The 25,332-nt window shown below is 36.6% G+C and overlaps 1 protein-coding gene across 1 annotated transcript in view; it reads left to right on the top strand.

Annotated features, from left to right (window-relative positions):
• Positions 1 to 25,332, top strand: part of ZC3H6 (zinc finger CCCH-type containing 6) — a 58,785-nt gene that overhangs the window by 6,736 nt on the left and 26,717 nt on the right. Inside the window, exons 2-3 of the mRNA XM_030921510.1 lie at positions 17,495 to 17,675; positions 20,909 to 21,031. Of these exons, the coding sequence (XP_030777370.1) occupies positions 17,495 to 17,675; positions 20,909 to 21,031 (304 nt within the window). The remainder of the gene's footprint in view (positions 1 to 17,494; positions 17,676 to 20,908; positions 21,032 to 25,332) is intronic.

The raw sequence follows: 25,332 nt of genomic DNA, 5'->3' as shown, positions 1-25,332 counted from the left end.
TAAAGAAAAATTAAGGTTAAAATAGGTCACAGGATATACCTTATACTAAGTTAAAATATTTTAAGGTTTGAATGAAAGGGTGCTGCAGGGTTTGCACACTGGTGGGCTTCAGGCTTAGAATCTGCTTATACTGTTTTTGCGTGACAGAATGTTTTAAAATATCTGTATTTGAAAGCATTTAAGGCTTGATTTGTGCTCTGCCCTCCACAGTCTTATCACTCACAGTTTCTTGGCAAACTCACCACTCAAGGTGTCCCTCACTTATCTAGGGGATCTGCCTCACTAGGGTAGACATTTGGGTTTATGACTCTTATGTATTAAGTCAAGTTTTCGCCTGGACAGATTGGCTACCAAAAAGAACCTCATAGATGGGTGACCTTGAATTCACCAGATCATGCCTTCAGTTCAGAGCGGCCAGAGAACTCTATTCTCTTGTGCATTGATGCCCCCGGAGTTGTGGAACACAGTGGCCCTGCTTTAATTTTTCAGATTTAGAAACTGATCAGTGTCAGAGCAATCAGACACAGGAATGTTAATTCATGTTCAAAAATAATAAAGACTAGCATTTGTTTAGCACTTGCTATAGGACAGGTGCAGTTTTAAGTGCTTTACATGAATTGTTTAATCCTCACAACAACCCTGGGAAATAGGTCCTATTATTAGGCCCCTTTTCTACAGATGAGGAAACAGACAACAGATTGGTAAGTTTCCCAAGATCACAAAGTCAGTCAGTAGGAACTCAAAGTAACCTGACTCCAGAGCCCACACTCTTATCTGAGCATATACATCCCCATCACAAGAGAATGGCAGTTTATTTAAGTAAAATAAGGACTAGAAATTTACATCAGGGAGTGTATTCTTTCAATGTAGAATGCTGAATGGAAAACCAAATTTCAGTAGTTGCCTACTGAGCAAGATCATGAGATAATAACAAGGGAGTTGATTATAAATGACTAGAAGTTTTAAATGGCATCAGCTCTGATAAAGTGATAATCCCAGCTCCATAATATACTTTTCAAGCAGTTGCCTACATCAATCTGCCTTATAGGATATCCTTTCTCCTGGGTAATGCTTACATGATAGTGTTTTGTACCTTTCCTTTTTCACTGCTTCCATTGCTGACCGAACTACTCACCTCCATATTTCTGGTAGATATAGTTCTTTTCATTGCATGTTAGTATCTTAAATTTAGTTAGTCCTATCTTTTACTTGATCCTCTGTGCTTGACTTCCTAATCTCTGTTCTGGTTTATGTTTTAGTTTTACAGATGAGCTTTCTGAGGACATTCTTATTCCCAGTATCTTTTTTTGGTGGTTGGGTTCTGGGAGGTGTTATTTGATTGCTGCTGATGTGTACCAACCAAGACAGTAGTCATTGAGTGACTAACAATAACGATTTCAGCAGATTATTATTACTCTTGGCAAAGAGCAAGCTTCCTCTATTATGATTTTGTATTTGTTTTATTTTGCTTTATTTGTAATTTGAGTTCTAGCTTAACATTAATACTTCAGATAACTGTTAATATACTTTCATAAATCATACCCGCATTCTTGAGTGGCAAATAAATAAATAAATAACCAAGTTCCAAGTAGTTTCTAAAAAGAGTAAACATTAAAAGTAAGCATAAAACTACATAAAAATCAATCACAGTCTATTCATACAGTTGGTATGAAAATAACCTAGATTTGGAACCCTCATGATACTCAATATTTTACATATATCAGAGTTTATAATTTCTATAACTTCATTTGGTACATATAGACAGAGAAGATATTAATATATTCATTTTGTAGTTTAGGAAACAGACTTGGAAGGGCAAATAGCTTGTCCAAGATGACTAAGCCCTGGGTGAGAACCACAACCTATCTATGGCATTCAGTTTCAGCCATCTTTCCCTTGCTTCATAATGATGGTTACTCTGGTATCAGTTGCTGGATTGGGATTTTGGACATTTATAAATGTTTTTTATTTTGGATATTACTGAATCACAGACAGTTTTATCTTAATTAGAAATTCATCTTATGTGACACTTGTCTAAATCTTAAAATATACCTTTTTCTAAATTCTAAAATACTAAAATTTTAATGTATAAGGGTGTTAATAATCTTTATATTTTAAGAGACTATGAAATCAAGTCTAGCTAACTTAGATCTGTAAGTTTTTAGCTATAGAAAGCAATTCTATTGTGTACAACTTTCAGCCTGTGAAGGGAATTCATTGAAAATGCATAGAGATCAGAAGAACTAACACCTTTCTTGCATGGATTTTTCTTGATTATTGGCAGTTAATAAAATGTTATTAGATCACTGGTGCTTCTGTGTGGGGTTGAGTTTTTGTGATATCCCCTGTTAGACCCATAAGGGAGGCTGTTTTCTACATCCTTGGAATATATAAGATCCTCTTTTAAAATTATATTTTGTATAAGCACATGAAAATGGAATTAAATAATGAATTGATATAGGAATTACCCAAGTGTTTTGGCTGTACATTTAGTGCACAAAATATCCCTTTTTTGACTGCCAAATGGCCAAGTGTGAAAACAAATATTTGTTAAAGCTAGAGCAGAAGTCAGTATCATCATCATAAACTTCTGGCATATGTTAAGATATGAAATGTTATCCCTGAAGTTATTATAATTTATTCTTAGAAATATTAGTAATCTTATTTTAAGAGTGGGACATTGTAGTGCAGTAACGATAATTTTCTCAGTGCTGCCTGTTGCTAAATTGTTCCTGTGATTGCTGTAATACACATACAGACACTAAATTGAGGGTCGCTTTCCACTAAAGTTAGAGGAATACAAAATAGGTGGAGGAACTTCCTTCCTCTAACGTCTTTATATGTGTCTGTGTTTATATATATGTGTGCGTATATAAATGTGTATACACATATCTAATATCGAGCAAAAATGATTATGTTGTACATAACTTTGGAGGTTTTCCTTATAAAATTCTAAAGTGGTAGAGTTTATAACATTCTGCTTTTAATTTATCTACATAAAAAGTGAAGAATTCTCAAAAAAGATTTTCTCTTAGAAGATTCATGGATTTTGAGTGAGTCTCAGAAAAGAAAAGGAAGAAAAAATATTCATGGAATAAAATGAAAATTAAATACAGTCTTTAGAAATGATTTTGTTTAGTATAATGAATACTGGTAATGCAACTGAATGCAATTGAAATTATGACAAAATTTCTATTCTGCTTTGTATTTTTCATTAAAGGTTTTATAATTATTTGTTGTCTGAAAAAGGATTTAATATTCTTCTTAAATTCATTAGCTAACTCTCAATATTATTACTATTTGCCTATTTGAAAATTGTTAATTTCTTTTGTACATAAATAGCATTCATAATTATAGTGGCATTTTCCTCTTGCATTAATGTACATTTATACTTCATCTAATTGAGAAAATTTCAACATATAAAGTGAAACAAAAAGATTTTCATTCCAAGTTTTATGTAAAACACCTTAAATTGGAAAATGAATATTTGGATACTGAGAGTAAATTTTTTTTCTTTTTGAGACGGGGTCTAACTCTGTCACCCAGGCTGGAGTGCAGTGGTGGGATCTTTGGCTCACTGTAACCTCTGCCTCCTGGGTTCAAATTATTCCCCTGCCTCAGCCTTCTGAGTAGTTGGGACTACAGGCCCACAACGCCATGCCCGGCTAATTTTTGTATTTTTTAGTAGAGATGGGGTTTCACCATGTTGACCAGGCTGGTCTCAAACTCCCAACTTCAAGAGATCTGCTGGCCTCAGTCTCCCAAAGTGCTGGAATTACAGGCGTGAGCCACTGCACCTAAATGACATACTTGCAAAATATTCTCAGGCCAGGTGTGGTGGCTCACGCCTGTAATCCCAGTACTGTGGGAGGTTGAGGGTGGATCACCTGAGGTCAGGAGTTCAAGACCAGCCTGGCTAACATGGTGAAATCCCATCTCTACTAAAAATACAAAAATTAGCTGGGTTTGGTGGTGTGTGCCTGTAATCCCAGCTACTCGGGAGGCTGAGGCAGGAGAATTGCTTGAACCCAGGAGGCGGAGGCTGCAATGAGCCAAGATTACGTTGCTGCACACAGTCTGGGTGAGAGAGCGAGACTCCGTCTAAAAAAAAAAAAAAATTCTCACTTTTTGTTGTTGTTGTTCAATGGTTAATAGACTATTTAAGCAAGAATATATATAGTCATCATTGCCAGACTTTTTGACAGGTTAAATGTTGGATCCAATTTTCGTTCTCAGATAAGTTTTTCTTTCCTATCCCTGTCAGTTTGAAAACATAATACCAGAAGAAGAGGGGCCCAATTCCACGCAGAGCTCCCAAGAGTGAGTTTTTAGGAGTGGGTCTGAAATTAGGAAAGACATTTGCTGATCTTGCATAGGTCCAACGAAATCAAGGCAGGACTTTCGATGAGTCCTTGACAGTTAGGGTAAGCAGGTTTCAGCCAGGCTTTTAATGGTCACTTGGCTTGCGCCTGCTGGGTTTCCGGAAATATGTCCTATTTGGCTGGGTCGAGGACATAGTGGCCAGGCGCTAGGGAGTATACTTTGGGAATGACGTCTTGGCGACCCAGTGCACAGCTTACTTTGTTTTGGAAACGAGATTGGCTCTGTCGTCCAGGCTGGAGTGCAGTGGCACAATCTTGGCTCACTGCAACCTCCACTGCCCGCCTGCCTCAGCCTCCCAAGTTGCTGGGACTATGGGTGCATACCACCACGCCCAGCTAAATTTTGCATTTTTGGTAGAGATGGGGTTTTGCTAGTCTTGAGCTCCTGGGCTCAAGTTATCTGCCCACCTTGGCCTTCCAAGGTGCTGGGCTTATAGGCATGACACTGTGCCTGGCCAGATTTTTATTACACTGTTTAGATATAATGGTAACTGAATGATCATGCAACAATCTCTGACCTTGTGACATTCAGGGATACCAAAAATGACTTGAGATGGGCCAAGGCAGAATTGGAGAAGCATACTTTGGCCGAATACTTAGGCCAAAGTATAATTTGGAACATTTCTTTTAAAAAATCTACTCCCTTTATGCCCCCCCGTTGCAGTATCTTATAATTATAGTTAATCTAGTAGCAGATACTGGATTGGGATATTAGATATTTACAGGCCAAATGCCCATTTGGGATATTACTAGGTAATAGGCCGTTCCACTCTGGTTCATTGTAGATTCATCCAGTAAGCATTTCTAGAGAACTACTATATGAAAATATTGTGGAAAGTATCAACTTTTTAAACTTTCGATATCATGACACATAGAAGATTATTTTCTGATACTCACATTCTAAGGGAATTTTATTTTCTGAGATTTGTTTCCGTGGAATTTCTAGTTCTCCAGTCTGCACTAAAAGCCTAAATCAAGAGGATAATTTGAAAGGTAATGAAAGTAAATCAATTCTAGCTTAGATACCCAAGAGAGTAAATGAAATATAAAAAGAATAACTTTTAAAATGTCCCAAAGAAAGCTATGGCAAGTCAATTCACAGTTTGGTTTATTCACGCAATACTCTGTCTCTGCTTATGACATAAAGCATAATATATTTTAGGAATAGTGTGGTTTTCTTCATGATGTCAAACATACAAGCTTATGGATATATTTAAAAATTATTAATTTTCTAGATTAATGTTCAGCACTACTTCTTCCATCTTGCATTGGATGGGGGCAGATAATTAATAATTAGCAAATATTTTCTTATCAAAAACCAATTTGTTGGAAACATTTTGAAGGAACTCTTTGTAAATAAAATACATGGCATGCCTTTCTGTTTTACCAGACAGTTGCTGATTTATCCTTTACTTGGTTACTTTGAATGATCATTAACATCTGTTGTCACCATAATCCCTGTGATCACTAGATGTCATACTCCATTTTATGTTTTAGTGTTGCCTTGGGGAGACTTTGAGAATATGAGAGGTGTTCATGCAGACTGCTGCTGTGTATTGCATAGAGATGGAATAAAGTACAAATATCTTCAGGAACAGACTCCAAACTTGGTTTATTCCAGCTTCCTTTCATTTTTTTTTAAACCTGTTCCAGATAATTTTTCATTGTTATCCTCTGAAGGAAAATAAGAGAAATTTCCACGTAGAATCCCTTCTCCTTGGATTTATAACCTTTCCCAGTTCATTTCTGTGGAAGTATTTGTAGTCCAGCGTAGTAATTCTATTCAGGTATGTATAGATAGGTAAGTCACAAAGGGAAAGGAAGCTTTCATTGAGGTCTCTCTACTAGGTGGTACAATGATAGGTAATTACTTTGTCTCAATCCTTAAACAACTCTGCAGTGGTAAGGGTGATTAATTCATCCCATTTTGTAGAGAAGGAAACTGAATGTTAGAGGGATGGCATAATTTGTTCATGTTCATATAGGTAGTACATTGGGAAGTAGAATTTGAACACAGATCTTTCTGATTCTAGAGCTTTGTGTTCTACCTTACTATGATGCTAAGTAATTAGTTTTAATGTGCCACTTAAGTTTAAAGCCTTAAGTAGTCCTTTTAAGAAATCTTTTGTTGCTGGTTATTCTCATTTAACACTCCTATTTTAATTTCCAGGTTCAGGTGACCTCACTTTGCCAGAACTGTGGGTCTTCATTAAATAAGAGATTTCATTCGGTTTTTGTTTTGGTTTGGATCCTCTCTAACTTTAGGTAGAAATTGCTGTTCTGACAATCACCTACCTCACTATATTCCACTCTCTCTTCTAGATATTGGTGCTCAGCCCTTTTCTGAACTGCAAACCTTATTAATAAAATAGTTTTCATTTCTTTGAGCATTCCTCTTCTCACGGCCACCACCCCCCACCACTGACTTTGATGTGTAGCTGAACGGAGCCACTCTTTTTTTTTTCCGAGACGGAATCTTGCTCTGTTGCCCATCCTGGAGTGCAGTGGCACAATATCGGCTCACTGCAACCTCCACCTCCCGGATTCAAGCGATTTCCAGCTAATTTTTGTATTTTTAGTAGAGACAGGGTTTCAACATGTTGGCCAGGCTGGTCTCGAACTCCTGACCTCAAGTGATCCACCCGCCTCAGCCTCCCAAAGTGCTAGGATTACAGGCGTGAGCCACTATGCCTGTCCCTGAACCACTCTTGTGTTTTTGAGATGGAGTCTCGCTCTGTCACCCAGGCTGGAGTGCAGTGACGCGATCTCAGCTCACTGCAAGCTCTGCCTCCCGGGTTCACGCCATTCTCCTGCCTCAGCCTACCGAGTAGCTGGGAATACAGGCACCCGCCACCATGCCCGGCTAATTTTTTGTATTTTTTTAGTAGAGACGGGGTTTCACCGTGTTAGCCAGGATGGTCTCGATCTCCTGACCTCGTGATCTGCCTGCCTCGGCCTCCCAAAGTGCTGGGATTACAGGCGTGAGCCACTGCACCTGGCCCTGAACCACTCTTTACCAACTTATCTGGGACCCTGAAATGAAATAGGGTGACCTATTTTCCAGCTTTATATGATTTTCTGGCTTCATATGGTTAAGCCTTTTTACCTTTTTTTTTTTTTTTTTTTTTTTTTTTTTGAGACAGGGTCTCTGTCACCCAAGCTGAAATACAGTGGCCCAATGATAGCTTGCTCTAGCCTCGACCTCCCAGGCTCAGGCGATTCTACCACCCCAGCCTCCAGAATGGCTGGAGCCACAGCCACGCACCGTCACACCTGGCTCATTTTTGTATTTTTTTTATAGAGACAGGGTTTTGTTGTGTTGCCCAGGCTACTCTCATGCTCCTGGGCTTGACCAGTTTACCCTCCTCAGCCTCCCAAAGTGCTGGTATTATAGGCATGAACCACCGTGCCCAGCTTTTGAAAAACCTGTACAATAAAAAGTTTGGACTGTTATTTGAGCACTTAAAAAAATGCTATTCAATTAAAAAAAAAAAAAAAACCTATAGCATCTTATAACTCCAAATCCCATGCTGTCACCCAGCTGGTCTGCCCTGGTAGCCACCATTTCCTGAAAAACATTCAAATAACTCCTGAGGAATTGAAGTAATTCACATTTATGAGACTGGCCTTGTCTCAGTTCCTATAGTGTGTCATACTCTTTTCTACACAGAAGTTTTGCTCATCCTATTCCTTTGTTTGCAGAGGTCCCTTCCCCATCCCCTGTCTCTCAGGCAGACTCCTCATCTCAGTTTATTTACGACCTCCTCAGGGAAAGCCTTCCACACTTCCCTGACGGATGACTTTTCCCTGTTGTGTGCCCTCATAGCACCATTTACCTACTTCATATACTTGTGTGGTTATTTTATGTTTATTTGTGTGATTCTTCGGTGTCTGTGCTACCCCAAGATTAAAAACTTCATGAGAGAAGAAACCATGTCTTTTTCTTGTTTTTGTTTACCGTTGTATCCCCACTGAGAATATGGTGAATAAATACATATTAAATGAATGAATGGCCTTTTTTTTTTTTTTTTTAGCTGGAAGGACATACAATTTTTACATGCATATAGTTTTTAAGAATTGCGACTCCGGATATTTTGGATTTCATCTCTGGATTAAGTGAGAATGTCAGACAATTGTGTACTCGCACAGTAGTACTTTGTTCCTTTACATAATTGTTTTTTCTTAATTGGACTTTGGTAGTGTGCCCTTGGCTCAAATTGGCATATTCTGTAAGCAATAAAATGTTGCATTGATTGTATGGACACTCTTGAGGACAGTGTCTGTCATGTCAAGTACTGTCCATTACATCAGGTAATATTGTCATTATGAGGACTCAGAGGAGAAATTTCTCTCTGATCTTACTCTCAGAAAAAAAGTGTGGTTTTCTTGAGCAACTGGTCTGTTTTTGTCTTGGAAGTACTGTTGTCTTAGGCCTAATTTTTGTTTCTTGAAGCTCAAAGCCAGATTTGCCACTCACATCTAAAAATTAGTTAGGGGTTTCTGGCATACACTATGTAAGCTAATCTCAGTTTTAGTTTCATCTTAATCTCTAGAATTTTAACTGTGATTATGTGATTATTTACGTATTTTATAGATTGTTCAATAAAATACTTTTTTTTTTTTTATTTGGAACAGAGTCTCACTCTGTCGGCCAGGCTGGAGTACAGTGGGACGATCTCAGCTCACTGCAACCTCTGTCTCCTGGACTCAAGCAATTCTCCTGCTTCAGCCTCCTGAGTAGCTGAGATTATAGGCATGTCCCACCATGCCTGGCCAGTTTTTGTATTTTTAGTAGAGACGGGGTTTCACCATGTTGGCCAGGCTGGTCTCAAACTCCTGACCTCAGGTAATCGCCCACCTCGGCCTCCCAAAGTGCTGGGATTACAGACATGAGCCATCGTGCCAGGCCTCAATAAAATATTTTATAAATACTTCTAAGAAATAATACAAATACCACCAGGGCTTAAATAAATAAATCTAAGTCAGTCTGCTTGCTGGTTAAGTAATGTTTCTCGCCACACAGAAAGTGGAAGAGATAGATGAGAGAAAGTAAAGCTTATTACATGTTGGGAGGGATTCTAGGCACTAAGTTCCTTTTTTTGAGACAGAGTCTCATTTCTGTCACCCAAGCCAGAGTGCAGTGGTTGGATCTCAGCTCACTGCAACCTCTGCCTCCCAGGTTCAAGAGATCCTCCTGCCTCAGCTTCCCAAGTAGCTGGGACTACAGGCACCCGCCACCACGCCTGGCTAATTTTTGTATTTTTAGTAGAGATAGGGTTTCACCGTGTTGGCCAGGCTGGTCTCGAACTACTGACCTGAAGCAATCTGCCCGCCTTGGCTGTCAAAGTGTTGGGATTACAGGCGTGAGCCACTGTGCTCGGCCGATTCTAGGCATTACGTTCTAATTGATTCACTTGGGGACTAGAAATTCTCCATTTTATTTTATTTTATTTTTCCTGCTTATGTCACAAAACCACAGACATTATTAACAAAGAAGTCTGAGATGGGATGTGAGTGTTTGTTAAGCTAAGGGACATAGGGTCAACACTTTTGAGTGCACAGACTGGGAACCTGGCAGAGGTTTTTGGTTTTTGTTTTTTTTTTTTTGAGACGGAGTCTCGCTCTGTTGCCCAGGCTGGAGTGCAGTGGCGTAATCTCGGCTCACTGCAAGCTCCGCCTGCCAGGTTCACGCCATTCTCCTGCCTCAACCTCCAGAGCAGCGGGGACTAAAGGCGTGCGTCACCACGCCTGGCTAACTTTTTGTATTTTTAGTAGAGATGGGATTTCACTGTGTTAGCCAGGATGGTCTCGATCTCCTGACCTCGTGATCCGCCCGCCTCGGCCTCCCAAAGTGCTAGGATTACAGGTGTGAGCCACCGCGTCTGGTGAACCTAGCAGAGTTTTAACAATTCGCTCCCCTATTTTGGTCATCCCTTAGTCCTGTAGAAATAGAACAGGTGATTACATCATTCACTGCTGTATGGCTTATTCCCTTTGTAGGCATTCTGACTGAAGGACTTGGCATTTGGCCTGACTAAATGTCAGAATCCCTTTATTTTTCCTTCCATTGCAAAATAATTTTTTGTACCATCAGTGAAATAACAGCTATGCAGTGGCATATACAGCTCTGGAGACCAGGCATTAGAAGACTGTGAGACAAGAATAACCAGAATGATGATAAGGAGAGACTGGAAGTCACTTTAGGTTGATGACCAAAGATTTCCTTACTTTGACCAGGAGATAAGATCTCAAGGGTCCTTCTGAGTCCGCTTGTGATTAGCCAAATTGTCTTTTCTTTCAGTTTGACTATAGGTTAGTCAACCTTCCCTCCACATTCATCAGGAAATGTTAGCAATATGTCCTATTTTTTTTCTTGGCGTGCCATTAAGAAATCTAAAGCTATGCTGTTACCCGTAACCACTTGGATTAATTGTTTTAGATTAGTTTGTTATACTTCTAGGGCTTTATGGCTTTATCTTTTCAGTCAGCATTATTAACCAAGTTTTGATAGCTTTTTCAAGTTTTGTAACCCCCATCAGGGAGATCAGTGTCCTCTCAGACACTCCCAGGTAAGCATGATCTCCTGGAAGACATGAGAAGTCTCATAAATCATCTAAGAGTTATTATGTGTATATGCAAGTTAGGTTCAAATGAGGCAAATAAAAGTAAATATGTTGTTGATTCAGGAGGTAAAAATTAGGAGAGCCACCTGTAGTTTCAAAAACAAAAGAGGAATTACTTGTAACAAAAGTAAATAAGAAAGGAATTCTCAGTTATCTCTTGGGTAGAGATACGGTGCATAGAGTTCAGCAAAAATTGAAAAGGTTGTCACAGGACTATGGAGGCCATTAGGCTAATTAAAATGTATAATATTTCCCATATATTTGTACTAAGTCTCATTCCTGAAGGATTTTATATTTGGGTTGAGGCTTTGACAAATTCTAAGATGGGCTTGAGGAGTAAAACAAACCAAGTAAAAATTGCCATGGCTGTAGTCAAAAAGGGGTGAGCTAAGTTTCTGAAACTAAATAATTGTAGAAGTGTAAGAATGTATTGGATAAAGGATAAAGATAAAAAACACTTTGAAAACTATTGATACTCATCAGATTTTACTACTGATAATTTTTCAAGAGGAACTGTTTATGAAACTATAAAGAGAAAATGGAGATACGGAAAGCCATCCAATATACAAATGCCCAAGGCCAAGTTTTGAGATAAACAGAAAATCACAAAAACTCATGTCAAGTGGATCTTCCATGGTCCCAGTGTGAGCAGACAGTATTTTCCTTGAGGAGAAATATCTAGTTTGGTAGGGGTAAGGTAGGGAGTTAGTTTAACAATTAATCAAGAGAACTATACATGTGCTATTTAGGGAAATGTATATGAGGGAAAAGATCACAGTAGGCATGGGCAAAGCCTAGACTCAATCCAGTTATCTATCAAGCATGCTGACAGAGTCAGTTTATTAATTACATAGACAAATGCATGATCAGCATGGTGTCAGTTGCTCATCCACAGGATAACACTGAAACCAAACGGGGCCAAATGATAGGTAACATGAGTGGTGGGCACTCTGTTGCTGAGGAACAGTTTCCATCCTGTAGCTAAGCAATTTTTTAGCCTACAGCTACATCCTAAGGAGTGGGCAAGGTGGTGAATCTCAGACCTCATGGAACCAGGGAAGGTGGATGAGAAACTGCCTCCCAGCAGGCTCCCACAAAATGTGGAGGTAGGTAAGGAATAGCCTTGTAGCAGCACCTCACAAGACTGCCTATCTTTCCATATTCTGAAGGAACACAGGGCATTCTGCCAAGGCCTTAGGTCAGCCTATCGTTGGGCTTACCTAAGTGGCCTGTGTGGAGGCATGCAAGTTTTCCAGGACACCAGTACAGAGCAGTTATCCTACCCTATCATCTATAGTAAGGAAGAAACGACTGTGTGAATTCGTACAAAAGCATAAACAGAAAAATGTTATAAGTAATCATTTCAAACATCTAGGAAATTTTGTTCTGTTGGTCTTAGGGTAAGCAGTCTCATTCTATTAAGTCGCTTGCTTCAGGACTGGAAAGAAATCCTAGAGATTCCGACACAGTCACTTGGTACATTCTGAAGATTTGTCTTTTTTGTGATTATCATATTATCCCAAGAAGTTTGCATTCATGAGTAATGTCTTTGTACTGTCATCTATCAGGGGTACTTGTATAGTCTTTTATAGAGGCTTTTGTGTTTCTTCCAGAAGACTCAGTTTCTGATCTGTAGCTTGTAACAGGAGCCTTTAGGCAAGCATAAAGAAAAAGCAGAAACTACCTGTGGAGGTAAGACTGAATAGTTCAGGTTAATTTATTTTAATAGCCATCAATATCAGGATAGAAAAAAGTAGAATCCTCTATTAAGGCACATCAGTTTGTAAAGATTTAATGAATAATTACCTTAAAATAAGAACATCATGAATGACAAGGGTACTGACCATTTTCAGAGTCTTGAATTTTTATATCATAGTGTATTATGATTTTCCCCAGTTGTCTCCAATCTAGATATTTAAATCTAGAGAAAAAATATTTTTAACTTTTAAAAAATAACAGCTTTATTGAGATACATTTCACTTTTAAAGTGTACAGTTCACTGGTTTTTAGTATATTCAGAGTAGTACAGTCATTACCACTATTTAATTTTAGAACGTTTTCACCACTCCACAAAGTAACCCTTTACCCACTGGCAGTCACTCCCTGTTTTCCCTTTAATCTACCTGGCAACTCCTAATCTACTTTGTATCTATATAGATTTGCCTAAGAGATAAAATCTATTAAAACTAATTTTGTTTATTAACTGGACAGTTACTTACCAGTCATTGGTACAAGAACATGAATATGCTTCTTTTTTAGAAAGGACATAATCTCTCTATTATGTTTATATTAATAAAACATCACCTATATATAATTAATTGACTTAGAAACTTATCTATTTGATGTATTACATTTTTAAAAAATCTTGTGTTTAGTAAACAAAACAGCTCTTGTAGTATTAAGGTAGTTCAAAATCTGGAGAATGATAAGCAGTCTTAATTATTTCTGTTACCTCTTCTAGGTGTTTCTCAAGATCACTAGGTTAGTATCTGATACATTACTAGGTGCTCAATTAAGAAAGCTTTTTTTTATTTTGGTGATAGAGCTGGAGTAAGAATCCAGCTTTCCTCCCATGAAATCTCCTTCTCTTTCCATTATACCACACATGCTTTCCACATGTGTCCAAAACTGACTTTCAAAGGGTTTGGAAGCAGTTCATAGTGTGAATCATTGTTCTCTATTTCCTCTTTCTCTCGCATTTTTTGTAGCCATACAAAAATGTACAAGTTTAAGTCTGCTATTGTGTGAATGCTGAAATGATAAGTAGGGTAAGGGAAAATAAAGAAAAAATTTTAAAAGCTTGCAATGTTTTATGTCTCATAACAAATATAAATGGCCCATATTTCACATTTAAATAATGTATGTAAAGTAGGACATGAATTTATGGGCATTTTTAGCATGTGTACTTTGTGTTTAAATAGCTCTAGTTAAAATGCTAAATATGAAGCAGTGATTTCCAGGTGTAATTTTTTTTATGCTTTAAGGAGCTCACGTTGAAGGAGAGAGGCAGTAAAAGAAAGGATAAACACTTACAGATCTTTTTGTCATTTGTGTTTTAAATTTTATTGTATAAATATAGATAGCAAAGTACACAGTACTTAAATGTATAACTTGATGAGTTTTTACAAATATGTGTAGTGTATATATGGTAATCACCACACAGATCAATATACAGAATATTTCAATACCTCAGAAGTTTCCTTAATACCCCTTTTTATGTCACTTGCAGTCCTGCAAGAGGTAATCACTATTCTGACTTCTGTTATATATTGGTTTGTCTGTTTTCGAAGTGCATCTAAATGAAATCATGCAGTACTGTCTTGTGTCTGGCTTATTTTGCTCCTCATTATGTCTATAAGATTCCTCTATATTTTTTGTAGCAGTTGTTAATTTTTTTCTTTTTAGTATTCTATGATATAAATAAAGTATAATTTATATATGTTTGCCTGTTGATAGAGATTTGTTGTTTATAATTTTTTACTACTATGACTAGAGCTGCCAAAAACATTCTTATACTTGTCTTTTGGTGAATATGTGCACTCATTTTCTTGGATTATAAGGTTTTATAGTTATAAAAGTTCAAAACATTTTAATTGAAATAGCCAGAATGTCAAGACTGCCTCATAAGCAATTTTCAAGTCTAAGTGAATATGTATCTCTTTGATTTTATAATAGAAGCTGGGGAAAATTCCAGTGACTTTACAGCCACTTTAGGATAGTATCATATACCCGTTCTATGATGCAAGAGTTACGGGTATTATACATTCATTCAGTCATTCAGTAAATAGCAAGGTGCCATGCTTTCACCAATGAACAAACAAGTCATTTGACATAATGTCCGGAGTGCAATGATAAGAGAAATGAGAGCTAGCAGAGGAGTACTTAGAATGAAGCATCTCATCTAAACCTGGGTAGTAATGGGAGACATCTTATAGGAAATGACATCTAAACTGCATCCGAAATATTGAATTGGAATTAACCAGGTGAAGGAGTTGTGGTGAGGCTGGTGACGTGAGCTGGGCATTGAGAGATTTTAGGCACTTTTTAAGGCTTGTAGACTTGAGAAACTGAAGGTAGCTGAGTAAGCAGAAGGAACCATTGAAGATTATCTTTTTATTACAGAACCCCTTAAATGTATAAAGAATAGAATGAATCCTCACATACACATCCCACAGTTTCAGCAGTTTACCAACACATGGCCAATCTTATTAAGACCATGTCCACTCTCCGTAGTGGATTATTTTGAGGCAGATTTGAGATAATCATATCATATCATTGAAGATTTATGGCAGGAGAGTGACATTTTCAGTTTTGTGTTTTAGAAATTACACATACCTGGTAATTCTAAATTACCTTTAAAATGCACACACCATAGTTTAGTAGTTTTTCGTTTGCTGCCATATATACATAGACATTTGCCTTTCTGCATGTACTATTTGTAATAGTTTGCATTTTTTCAAACTATAGTGTTTTGGAAGTATGATTAAATGATAAAATTGTTTTATGTATTCATCTTTCCATGTGTGTCGATTGGTTTATTTGCATTTGAAAATACTGTTAATGAATATTTTGGTTTCCATCTTTTAAAATGTCGTAATCAATGTAAAAGTCAGCTTGTTTCTAGGATTTTGCCTCCATAATAGCAAAGATACTAGTATTTGGAAAGAAATTAGATTTATAGTTTTATTATGAATCTTTTTTACAGATTCACGTTGAGGAATTGTTTTGTGGCTTGAGTTTTGTTACTATCTGTATGAAAATTTGTTTTTTTGTTTGTTTGTTTACTTAGTGTTTACTTTGTTGGTAAGAATTAATATAGACTGGCTGGGCATGGTGGCTCGTGCCTGTAATCCCGGCATTTTGGAAGGCCAAGGCAGGCAGATCACTTGAGGTCAGGAGTTTGAGACCAGCCTGGCCAACATGGTGAAACCCCCATCTCTATAAAAATACAAAAATTAGTCGGGCGTGATGGCATGTGCCTGTAATCCCAGCACTGGGGAGACTGAGGCACGAGAATCGCTTGAACCTGGGAGGCAGAGATTGCAGTGAGCTGAGATTGTGCCACTGCACTTCAGTCTGGGTGACAGAGTGAGACCCTGTCTCAAAAAAAAAGCTTTTTAAAAACTTTTTTTTTTTCAAATTAGGAAAATCATTTGTATTAAGTATGACCAACAGTACTTGTTTTGAATAAAATTTTATACAGATAAGCTTAAAAAAATGGTATGACCCCAATCCAAAAGAAGGACAGTGACACAAACAGGCAAGGTATGCAATATAACAGGCAGGGAGAATTCAACTTCACTAGTCATCAAAGAAAGTAAAATTTTAGACCTATTAAGCTGGCAAAAAAAAAAAAAGCAACTGAAATTCCACCACCACCATTAGTAAAGTTGTAGTAAAACTAATCCACTGATTCACTGCCAAAGATCTAAATTGGTGCAGTCCCTCATGCAAAGCATTATGGCGATACATGTCAACATTCCTGAGCATGGTAATTTCTGTAGACCAGATATCTGACTCTTAAGTAAGCCCCATATCAAGAATAAAGTTCAACCAAAGAATAACTTCACACTTAAAAATGCTTATTGCTGAGTTATCGGCAAGCAGTCAAATGCCCAGCTCTATGTGAATTATTTATGATATAAAAGAACTTGATCAAATAAATAATACAGCCATGAAATGTATAATATTTAAGTACAAAATACAAATTGTGCTATGCACACCTACTAAAATTTCTGAAAGTACGTAAGCACAGGAAAGGGAACATATAATAAAGAAAAAAGAAGTTATGATATTCAAATGAAGAAATGTTTAATTATTTGATAGTGATACAGTATTTTTTAACTTAAAATGAGACAGATCCTTTTGTGCCTTTTGAGGTTTGCCTTTAAGCCACATGCCTGTATTATCTATTTAAAGAATTATTTTTTAGAAATAAAATAATAATTTAGTGACAAGCCATAAGCTGCACCAACCGGATCCTAGATCCTCTTTCCCCAAGGGCAGCCCATTCTTGGTTCTTAGGTTGCTTTTAGTTTAAAACTATAGCTGTCTATGAGCTACTAAGTTAAAAATATCTTCTTGTAAGTCAAGTGTTTCTTATAGCATTTTAAGTTTAATTCCTTTTTTTGAAGAAAGTTTAGTAGACGGTAACTGTCTCAGTACTTTGGGATAGCACTGTATTTATTCATGCATTCATTTTGTGAGAATCAGTGATTTTAATTTAAGAGGTTTGCAAACTTCGGCTGCTGAGAATGGTTCTTACATTTTTAAAGGAATGTTAAATGAAGAAGAATTTGCAACAGAAACCATAGTACAGCCTGCAAATGTAAAATATTTACTATCTGGGCCTTTATAGAAAAATGTTTCAAGCACTTGTCTAAATGAATATAACATAAATTCTTAGCATATGCTTTTTTTCTTTTGAAAATCTTTCTGTAAGATTTGTTTTAGAATTGATATTTGAAAATTAAAATTTTCCTTCTGTAGAGAAGATGGCGAATTAGAAGATGGTGAAATAGACGATGCAGGATTTGAAGAAATACAAGAAAAAGAAGCAAAAGAGAATGAAAAGCAGAAAAGTGAGAAAGCCTACAGAAAATCAAGAAAAAAACATAAGAAAGAGAGAGAGAAGAAAAAATCCAAAAGGAGAAAACGTGAGAAACATAAGGTTAGTTAGAATCTACTTTTTATTCTTTGATAAATTTTTATGAAATATAAAATATTGAAAATTAGAAAGCAGAAGTCATGATTTTATTATAAAACATATGGATTAGATATTTTCATTTATGTGATTAAACTTTCTAAACAAAGATTATATGAATTATCTTAAAGATTTAAAAAGTAATTAAGTTAAATTTTTTGTTGTTGTTGACACAGGGTCTGTTGCCCAGGCTTGAGTGCAGTGGCACAGTTTTGGCTCACTGCAGCCTCAACCTCCCAGGCTTCGGTGATCCCCCACTCAGCCTCCTGAGTAGCTGGAACTACAGGTGCATGCCACCACACCTGGCTATTTTTTTTTTTTTTTTTTTTTTTTTTTAGTAGAGAGAGGGTTTTGCTATGTTACCCAGGCTGGGCTCAAACTCCTAGGCTCAAGTCATCTGCTGATCATGGCCTCCCAAATTGCTAGGTTTACAGGTGTGAGCCACCGTGCTGGGCTTCAGTTAAATTTTAATACAGATTGAAATAAATAATATTTTAATTGATGGAAAATTGTATACATGGATATTGGAAGGTTAAGGAAAGAGAGTTTCATTCTCTACAGATACAGATTAGAGCATTCGCATTGTCCATCTATTTATTTACGTATTCATTTATATGTATGATCGAGTGCTTACTATGGATATCTTTATGCTGTGTGCTGAGGGTTATAGTAGTGAGTGAAATAGTTGGCTCTTAAAGGGCTTACATTGCAATGAGAAGGAGAGAGGCAACACACAAGTGAAAAACAAATGCTATCAGAAAAACAGCAGGGTACTGGATGGAGAATTATGTGTATTTGGGGTAGGGAAGAAGGGGAACCTATGCTGACTGAGAAACCATGGACAAGTTGGCAGCAATGGAGGAGCAGGTTTTGAAATTCCCTGAATTTTCTCCATTAAAATCGCATCAATTAGGATAATACAACCAAAACCCATTGACAACATCTACGAAAGAAGGAAGAAACAAGTTATCTCTAATAAACCTAAAAAATACAAATGATTGGAGCCAAACCGTAGACAGCAACAAGACCAGTGTCGCAACAGCATCAATACAAATGAAGCAGAGGGAAAATAAAGGGACTTCCAGAAACCAAGTTGCCAACAGATATTCACCTCAAATGGTCCATGCCCAGCATAGGAAACCTTATGGGCCTGAAAACAGCAACAGAAACTGGGAGGGGCTATACTATCATCACCAGTTCATGCATGAATGTAAGGTGACTACAGAAATTGGATGGTGCTGAAAAGATCTGGACCTAATGAACCCCTAATACGAATCAACCAAATCCCTTTCTACGACAGTCCCACACTGAGGAGGTAACTGCTGGAAGTAGAATCTACATTGAGAAACAGGCATATAGGGCCAAGGAAAGAAATAGATAACAAGTGGGGGAAGGAAGCAGAAGAGGCATAGCTCAGAAAATAGCCATATTTTTGAATACTTCATGCTAACAGCAGAAGAGATAACCCTAGAGTTATGAAGCTAGGAAAGCTTTCTTGGCCCATTCCATCCGTTTTTTTACATGAGAAGCAAGATAGGACTATGGTCACATTTCATAGTTGTTATTGTAAGATAAAAGGGAATAATGGAGAGTAAGTCTTCCAGAAAAGAAAGCATGCCCACAAAGCATATGAAAAATTTAACCTAATACTTAAAAATGACAAAAAATTAAGAAAACAATATAAGCTATGATCAAACAGCATAGAATAATAACAAAACAAAAAGGAAGTACTTAATAAAGTTATGAGCACAAGTGAATGCATTAGAATGAAAGCCAATAGTTTTTTTAAAAAGATCAACAACATATTTATCATTGACCAAACTAATCAATAATAAAAAGGAAAAGAAAAATAAATGTATATATGCTGAGGGTGAAATAACTATCAAAAGGGAAATTAAAATCATAAGAAATTTATGTATATAATTTTATGAAAATAAATATTAAAACCAAGATGAAATGGAAAATTTTCTAGAATGAATACGTAATGAAATTAATTCCAGAGAGTCAAAAAGTCTGAGACTTTTTGGAGTTTGTAATCTACCCTACCAAGAAACACAAGGACCAAATCTTTTCAGAGTATAATTCTATTAGTATTTTTCAGGTGAAAAGTTTTCCTTAGAGCTGGAGCTGCCTTCTCATGGTGACTGAGCAAACTTGGCTTTTAAATATATACTGTTTATTTTAAATCCTAGCCAAGAATGATTAGATATTTAAAGTTGAAGTGTTTGACAACATAATTAAAAAATATTTCTTCATATCACCTATCAAATCAGCAAAGACAAAAACAATAAAATCATAAAAACCAAACTCCAGACCATTTAGGAACAAGATGAAGGAAAGCAATTTGTCTTTCCTAAAATAACGTTTCAGGATGGGTTAGAGAAAAACAGAGCCTGCCCTTATAAGAGCATCAGAGTTCAATCATTGCAGCAAATTTTTACTGAGTTTGTACTAGATCTAGATGCTGGGACTGCAAGGATAATAATACACAGAGCCAGTGTCTTCATTGCTAAGAAATGTAAGAACTCTTTAAAGAGAATGCTCAACTCGGGAGGGTAATCATTTTGACCAGATGGAGAAGATTTGGTCCATTTTTTTTTTTTGAAATTATATTAATACTTGAAAACGGTTACTCTTGATATCAATTATCATTATACTTGACATCAATAATCATTATCAATTATGCTTTTCATTTCACTTTTGTTCAATTTTGTGGGCCAGATTTATTTTATTTTTGTAATTTGTAATGTTTTGGTATCTTTTAGTTTTAGGGTACTCATGCAATAGAATAAGAACCCCAAAGCCATTTTAGGTAAAAACAAATTAATACATATTCTACTCATGTTCTATGACCCTTTTTGGTGATCTAGGAGCCAATTTTACTTTCTTTAGGTTTAGCTTAAATGTAGATCATTTTAGAGCACAGGGGCGGAGTATTTCTGTTTAGGTCAAAGGGATAATGAGGAAAATGTCATAAAGTCTCTGAGCAGAGAGGAAGATATACGTTCTTCTCAGAAAACCTCAGTGAAGTTGGAATAGTGGTAGCCTTTGGAGCAAGAATTTTTCAGTAGTACTTCAGAGTCTCCTGGAATAATATAATCTACTGGTTGGTACCTTTGGCTGAAACAAGCTTATCTAATTACTAGTAAAATTTTCTTCCTTTTGCAAATGTAACATATTTGTCTTTCCCCTCCCTTCAGCATAATTCCCCATCTAGTGATGATAGTTCGGACTACAGCCTTGATTCAGATGTTGAACATACAGAAAGTTCCCATAAAAAAAGAACTGGTTTCTACAGGGATTATGACATTCCATTTACTCAGGTATTGCCATTTTTTTTGTTTTGTGATAGAACATAGATAGCATAAAATGTACCATTTTAACTCTACAATTCAGTGGTATTAAGTATATTCACAGTGTTGTTCAGTCATCACCACTTACCCATTTCTAAAAATTCTTGATCATTCCAAACAGAAACTCAGCACCCATTTTTTTTTTTTTTTTTTTTTTTTGGAGACGGAGTCTTGCTCTGTCGCCAGGGCTGGAGTGCAGTGGCCGGATCTCAGCTCACTGCAAGCTCTGCCTCCCGGGTTTATGCCATTCTCCTGCCTCAGCCTCCCGAGTAGCTGGGACTACAGGCGCCAGCCACCTCGCCCTGGCTAGCTTTTTGTATTTTTCAGTAGAGACGGGGTTTCACCGTGTTAGCCAGGATGGTCTCAAACTCCTGACCTTGTGATCCGCCCGTCTCGGCCTCCCAAAGTGCTGGGATTACAGGCTTGAGCCATGCAATAACACCTCGTTTTCCCCTGCCCCCAGCCCCTGAAAACTACTATTCTATTTTCTGTTTCTATGGATTCGCCTATTCTAGGTATTTCATATAAGTGGAATCATACAGTATTTGTCCTTTTGTATCTGGCTTATTTCACTTACCATAATATTTTAAAAGTTCACCCAAGCTGTAGCATGTGTCAGAATTTCTTTCCTTTTTAAGGCTGAATAATATTCCACTGTATGTATATATCACATTTTGTTTATCCATTCATCTGTTGATGGACACGTGGGTGTTCATCAAAAAAAGCTTCTACCTTTTGCTGTTGTGAATCATGCTGCTTATGAACATGGGTATACAAAAGTCTTTTTAAGACTTCTTTCGGTTTATTGGGGTATATATTTAGGAGTAGAATTGCTAGATCATATGGTGATTCTATGTCCAACTGTCTGAGGAACCACGAAGCTGTTTTCCACAGTGGCTGCACTATTTTACATTATTTACAATATTTACATATTATTTACATTACAATAATGTAAGTATAAAAATACATTTACATTATTTACAGAATGCCTGAGGGTTTCAATTTCTCTACATCCTTGCCAACATATGTTTTTTTTTTTTTCTTTGTTTTCTTTTGGAAACAGAAAATGGTATGAAGTGGCATCTCATTGTGGTTTTGAGTATTGCCCTTTTAAGAGAAAAATTAAACTTTGAATTTTATTCTTTCTGGTATTTTATCAGACATAGGCTATAAATTTGAAATCTTTGAATATAAAGAATACATAATGTATTAGTTTGCTAGAGCTAACATAAAATTTTACAGACTGGGTGGCTTAAGCAGTAGAAATGTGTTTTCTCACAGTCTGGAGTCTTAGAAGCCCCAGAGCAAGGTGCCAGCAGGGTTGGTTTCTTTTGAGGGCTGTAAGGGAAGGATCTGTGCTAGGCTTCTCTCCTTGGTTTGTCACTGGCCTCCTTCTCACTGCTTTGTCCTTACATGGTCATGCCTCTGTGCACAGGAACCCCTGGTGTCTCTCTTTGTCTAAATTTCCTCTTACTGTAGGAACACCAGTCAAACTGGATTAGAGCCCACTTTAACAGCCTAATTCTGATTTAGTCACCTCTTTAAAGGCCCTATCTCCAAATATACAGTATTTTGTGCTAGGCAAGTAATGATGCTTTCAGAGTCACTAGGAAGTATTCAGATCAGTGTGCACTTATCTGAAAAGCCCCAGAGTTTCTGAGTTCTCGTTTTGGCCAGTCTGTCACTGTTCTGGTCTACAGCAGCACTACTCTTTTTCCTAACTTGGTGTTCCTAATCTCTTGTGAGTTTAGAAACCGAAAGACTATATTTGTTAGTTATTTCTATTGTCTGATTCACTGTTGCCGCCTGTATAGTTGAGATTGCTAAGTGACCGTTAAATAAATAAGGTTTTATTAAAATATCTTCTCAAAATTTGAAAAGAATTATATATTAGTTAATAATTTTATCTAGTTAGGTAAATATCAAAATGTTTGTAAGGTTAATACGTCCAGTGATTTTGGAGTCAGTGGTTGTTGCTATTTCTCAGAACATTTTATAACTATTCATTAAAAAATATTTTTACCACAAATGACAAAACTTTTAATTCAGCAACACTGATATGTAGTTAGATTTATTCTTTAGAAATATTCAGAAGTCATTTGGAGACTCTTACAATGAATGAAAAGATGCTCAGGATGGGCATTATTATTTCAGGTAAGAAGACATTTGAAAATATCAAGTAATGAGACAGGTTCTGGATTCATAAGTTATCACTGAAAGTATCCCCAGATAGGAAGTTCCAAATATTTAAAATATTGGCAGCATTATTATAATAAGTACATAGCCTTCTATGTGGCCACTGTGGGAGGAAAGATCAATTTGTATGTATAAACAATAGTGCAGTTGTTTGAGGTATCTCACATTTTTTAAACATTATGCAGTTATTTATTGTTAATAAATATGTATTGTTAATATTAAATAGACTATTATATATCCCTATAGATATCCTGCTATTATTTTTGCTTCAAAAAATCAGTTAAAGAAATTAAGATAAAGGATGGTCTTTTATATTTATCTACATTTCATTTCCAGTGTTTTTCACTTTTTTGTAGATCTGAGTTTTAATATGATACCATTTTCTTTTAGCTAGATGTGCTACATCATTTAGCCTTTGTTTAGCATATCTTATTGCGCAGGTTTGCTATCAGTAAATTCTCTCAGCTTTTATTTATTGGGCCATTGTGTTTATTTTATCCTCATGTTTTGTAACTTTTCATTTTGTCATAATTTCAGGCTTACAAAAAAGTTGCAAGAATGGTGCAGAGAACTTCTGTATATCTTTCATCCAGATTTCCCAGTTAACATTTTACCACATACACTTTACCTAATCTTTCTTCTTTAGTCTTCTCTTCCCTTCTGAGAGATCTAATTTGCCTTTATTTATTTATTTATTTGTTTGTTTGTTTGTTTGTTTGTTTATTAGAGACAGGATCTTGCTCTGCCACCCAGGCTAGAGTGTAATTTGCCTTTAAACCCATCTATTAAGTATTTTTCATATATAGAAATATGATTCTTTTAAAATCTTCTAGGTCATTTTTATAGTTTCAAGTTTGCTACCAAAATGCTCATATTGTCGTGTCTTTTTCTTGAAAATAGCAGACTTCAGATATAAATTTCTATATCTGAAGTCTGTATTTTTTTTGAGACAGAGTCTCACTTTGTTGCCTAGACTGGAATGCAGTGGCATGATCTTGGCTCACTGCAACCTCTGCTTCTCGAGTTCAAGCGATTCTTTTGCCTCAGCTTCCCAAGTAGCTGGGACTACAGGCATATACCACCACACCCAGCTAAATTTTGTAGTTTTAGTAGAGACAGGGTTTCACCATGTTGGCCAGGTTGGTCTCGAACTCCTGACCTCAAGTGATCCGCCCACCTCTGCCTCCCAAAGTACTGGGATTATAGGCGTGAGCCACCGTGCGTGGCCTGAAGTCTGTATTTCTATTGCCTGTTATTTTTTGCTGGTTCTCTTTCATGTGATCCCACCTCTTCATAAGCCTATTTTTGTTTTCAGTTTTGTCTATTCTGTTCTAAGCATTTTGTAGAAATAACTTGAGGCCTCGGGTGATGTTCTTTTCCTTCAGAAAGGATTTTTACTTACTTCTGCCAGATTTCTGGTGACCCTTACAAACTTTATTCCAGTTTCAGGATTTGAGACTTCTGAGCCACTCAGATTCCTGAAGGCTGGGCTGCAGTCTCTGATTCACATTTTGCAATCCCTTTATAATTGAGGATGGGGAAGCTGAGGCAAAAGAATCGCTTGAACTCGAGAAGCAGAGGTTGCAGTGAGCCAAGATCATGCCACTGCATTCCAGTCTGGGCAACAAAGTGAGACTCTGTCTCAAAAAAAAAAAAAATACAGACTTCAGATATAGAAATTTATATCTGAAGTCTGCTATTTTCAAGAAAAAGACACGACAATATGAGCATTTTGGTAGCAAACTTGAAACTATAAAAAATATTTTTCTATCTTTTCTACTTTTTTTAAGAGAGACAACTAGTCTGAATTACCCAATCTGCTATTTACAAGAAGAGAAAGTTGAATACCATTTCTTCCATATATATATTTTGGAGTTGACTCACTGAGAATTAAGATTATATCCTAACTATATCTAAAAATCCATTTTTGTTAGATAACAAGTATCTGCTATATAACTTCTAAAATTATGGGGCAAAATTAGAATATACTGTCAACACCTAGCAGTTAAATTAGAGAACTTAATATAGCTTCCTTTTTTCTCATCTTTCTTCAGGGCCTCCTTTTCCTTTATTTG

The sequence above is a fragment of the Rhinopithecus roxellana genome, chromosome 17 (assembly GCF_007565055.1).
Source record: "Rhinopithecus roxellana isolate Shanxi Qingling chromosome 17, ASM756505v1, whole genome shotgun sequence".
In the NCBI taxonomy this organism is placed as follows: domain Eukaryota; kingdom Metazoa; phylum Chordata; class Mammalia; order Primates; family Cercopithecidae; genus Rhinopithecus; species Rhinopithecus roxellana.
This window is presented reverse-complemented; position numbering and strand designations above follow the sequence as displayed.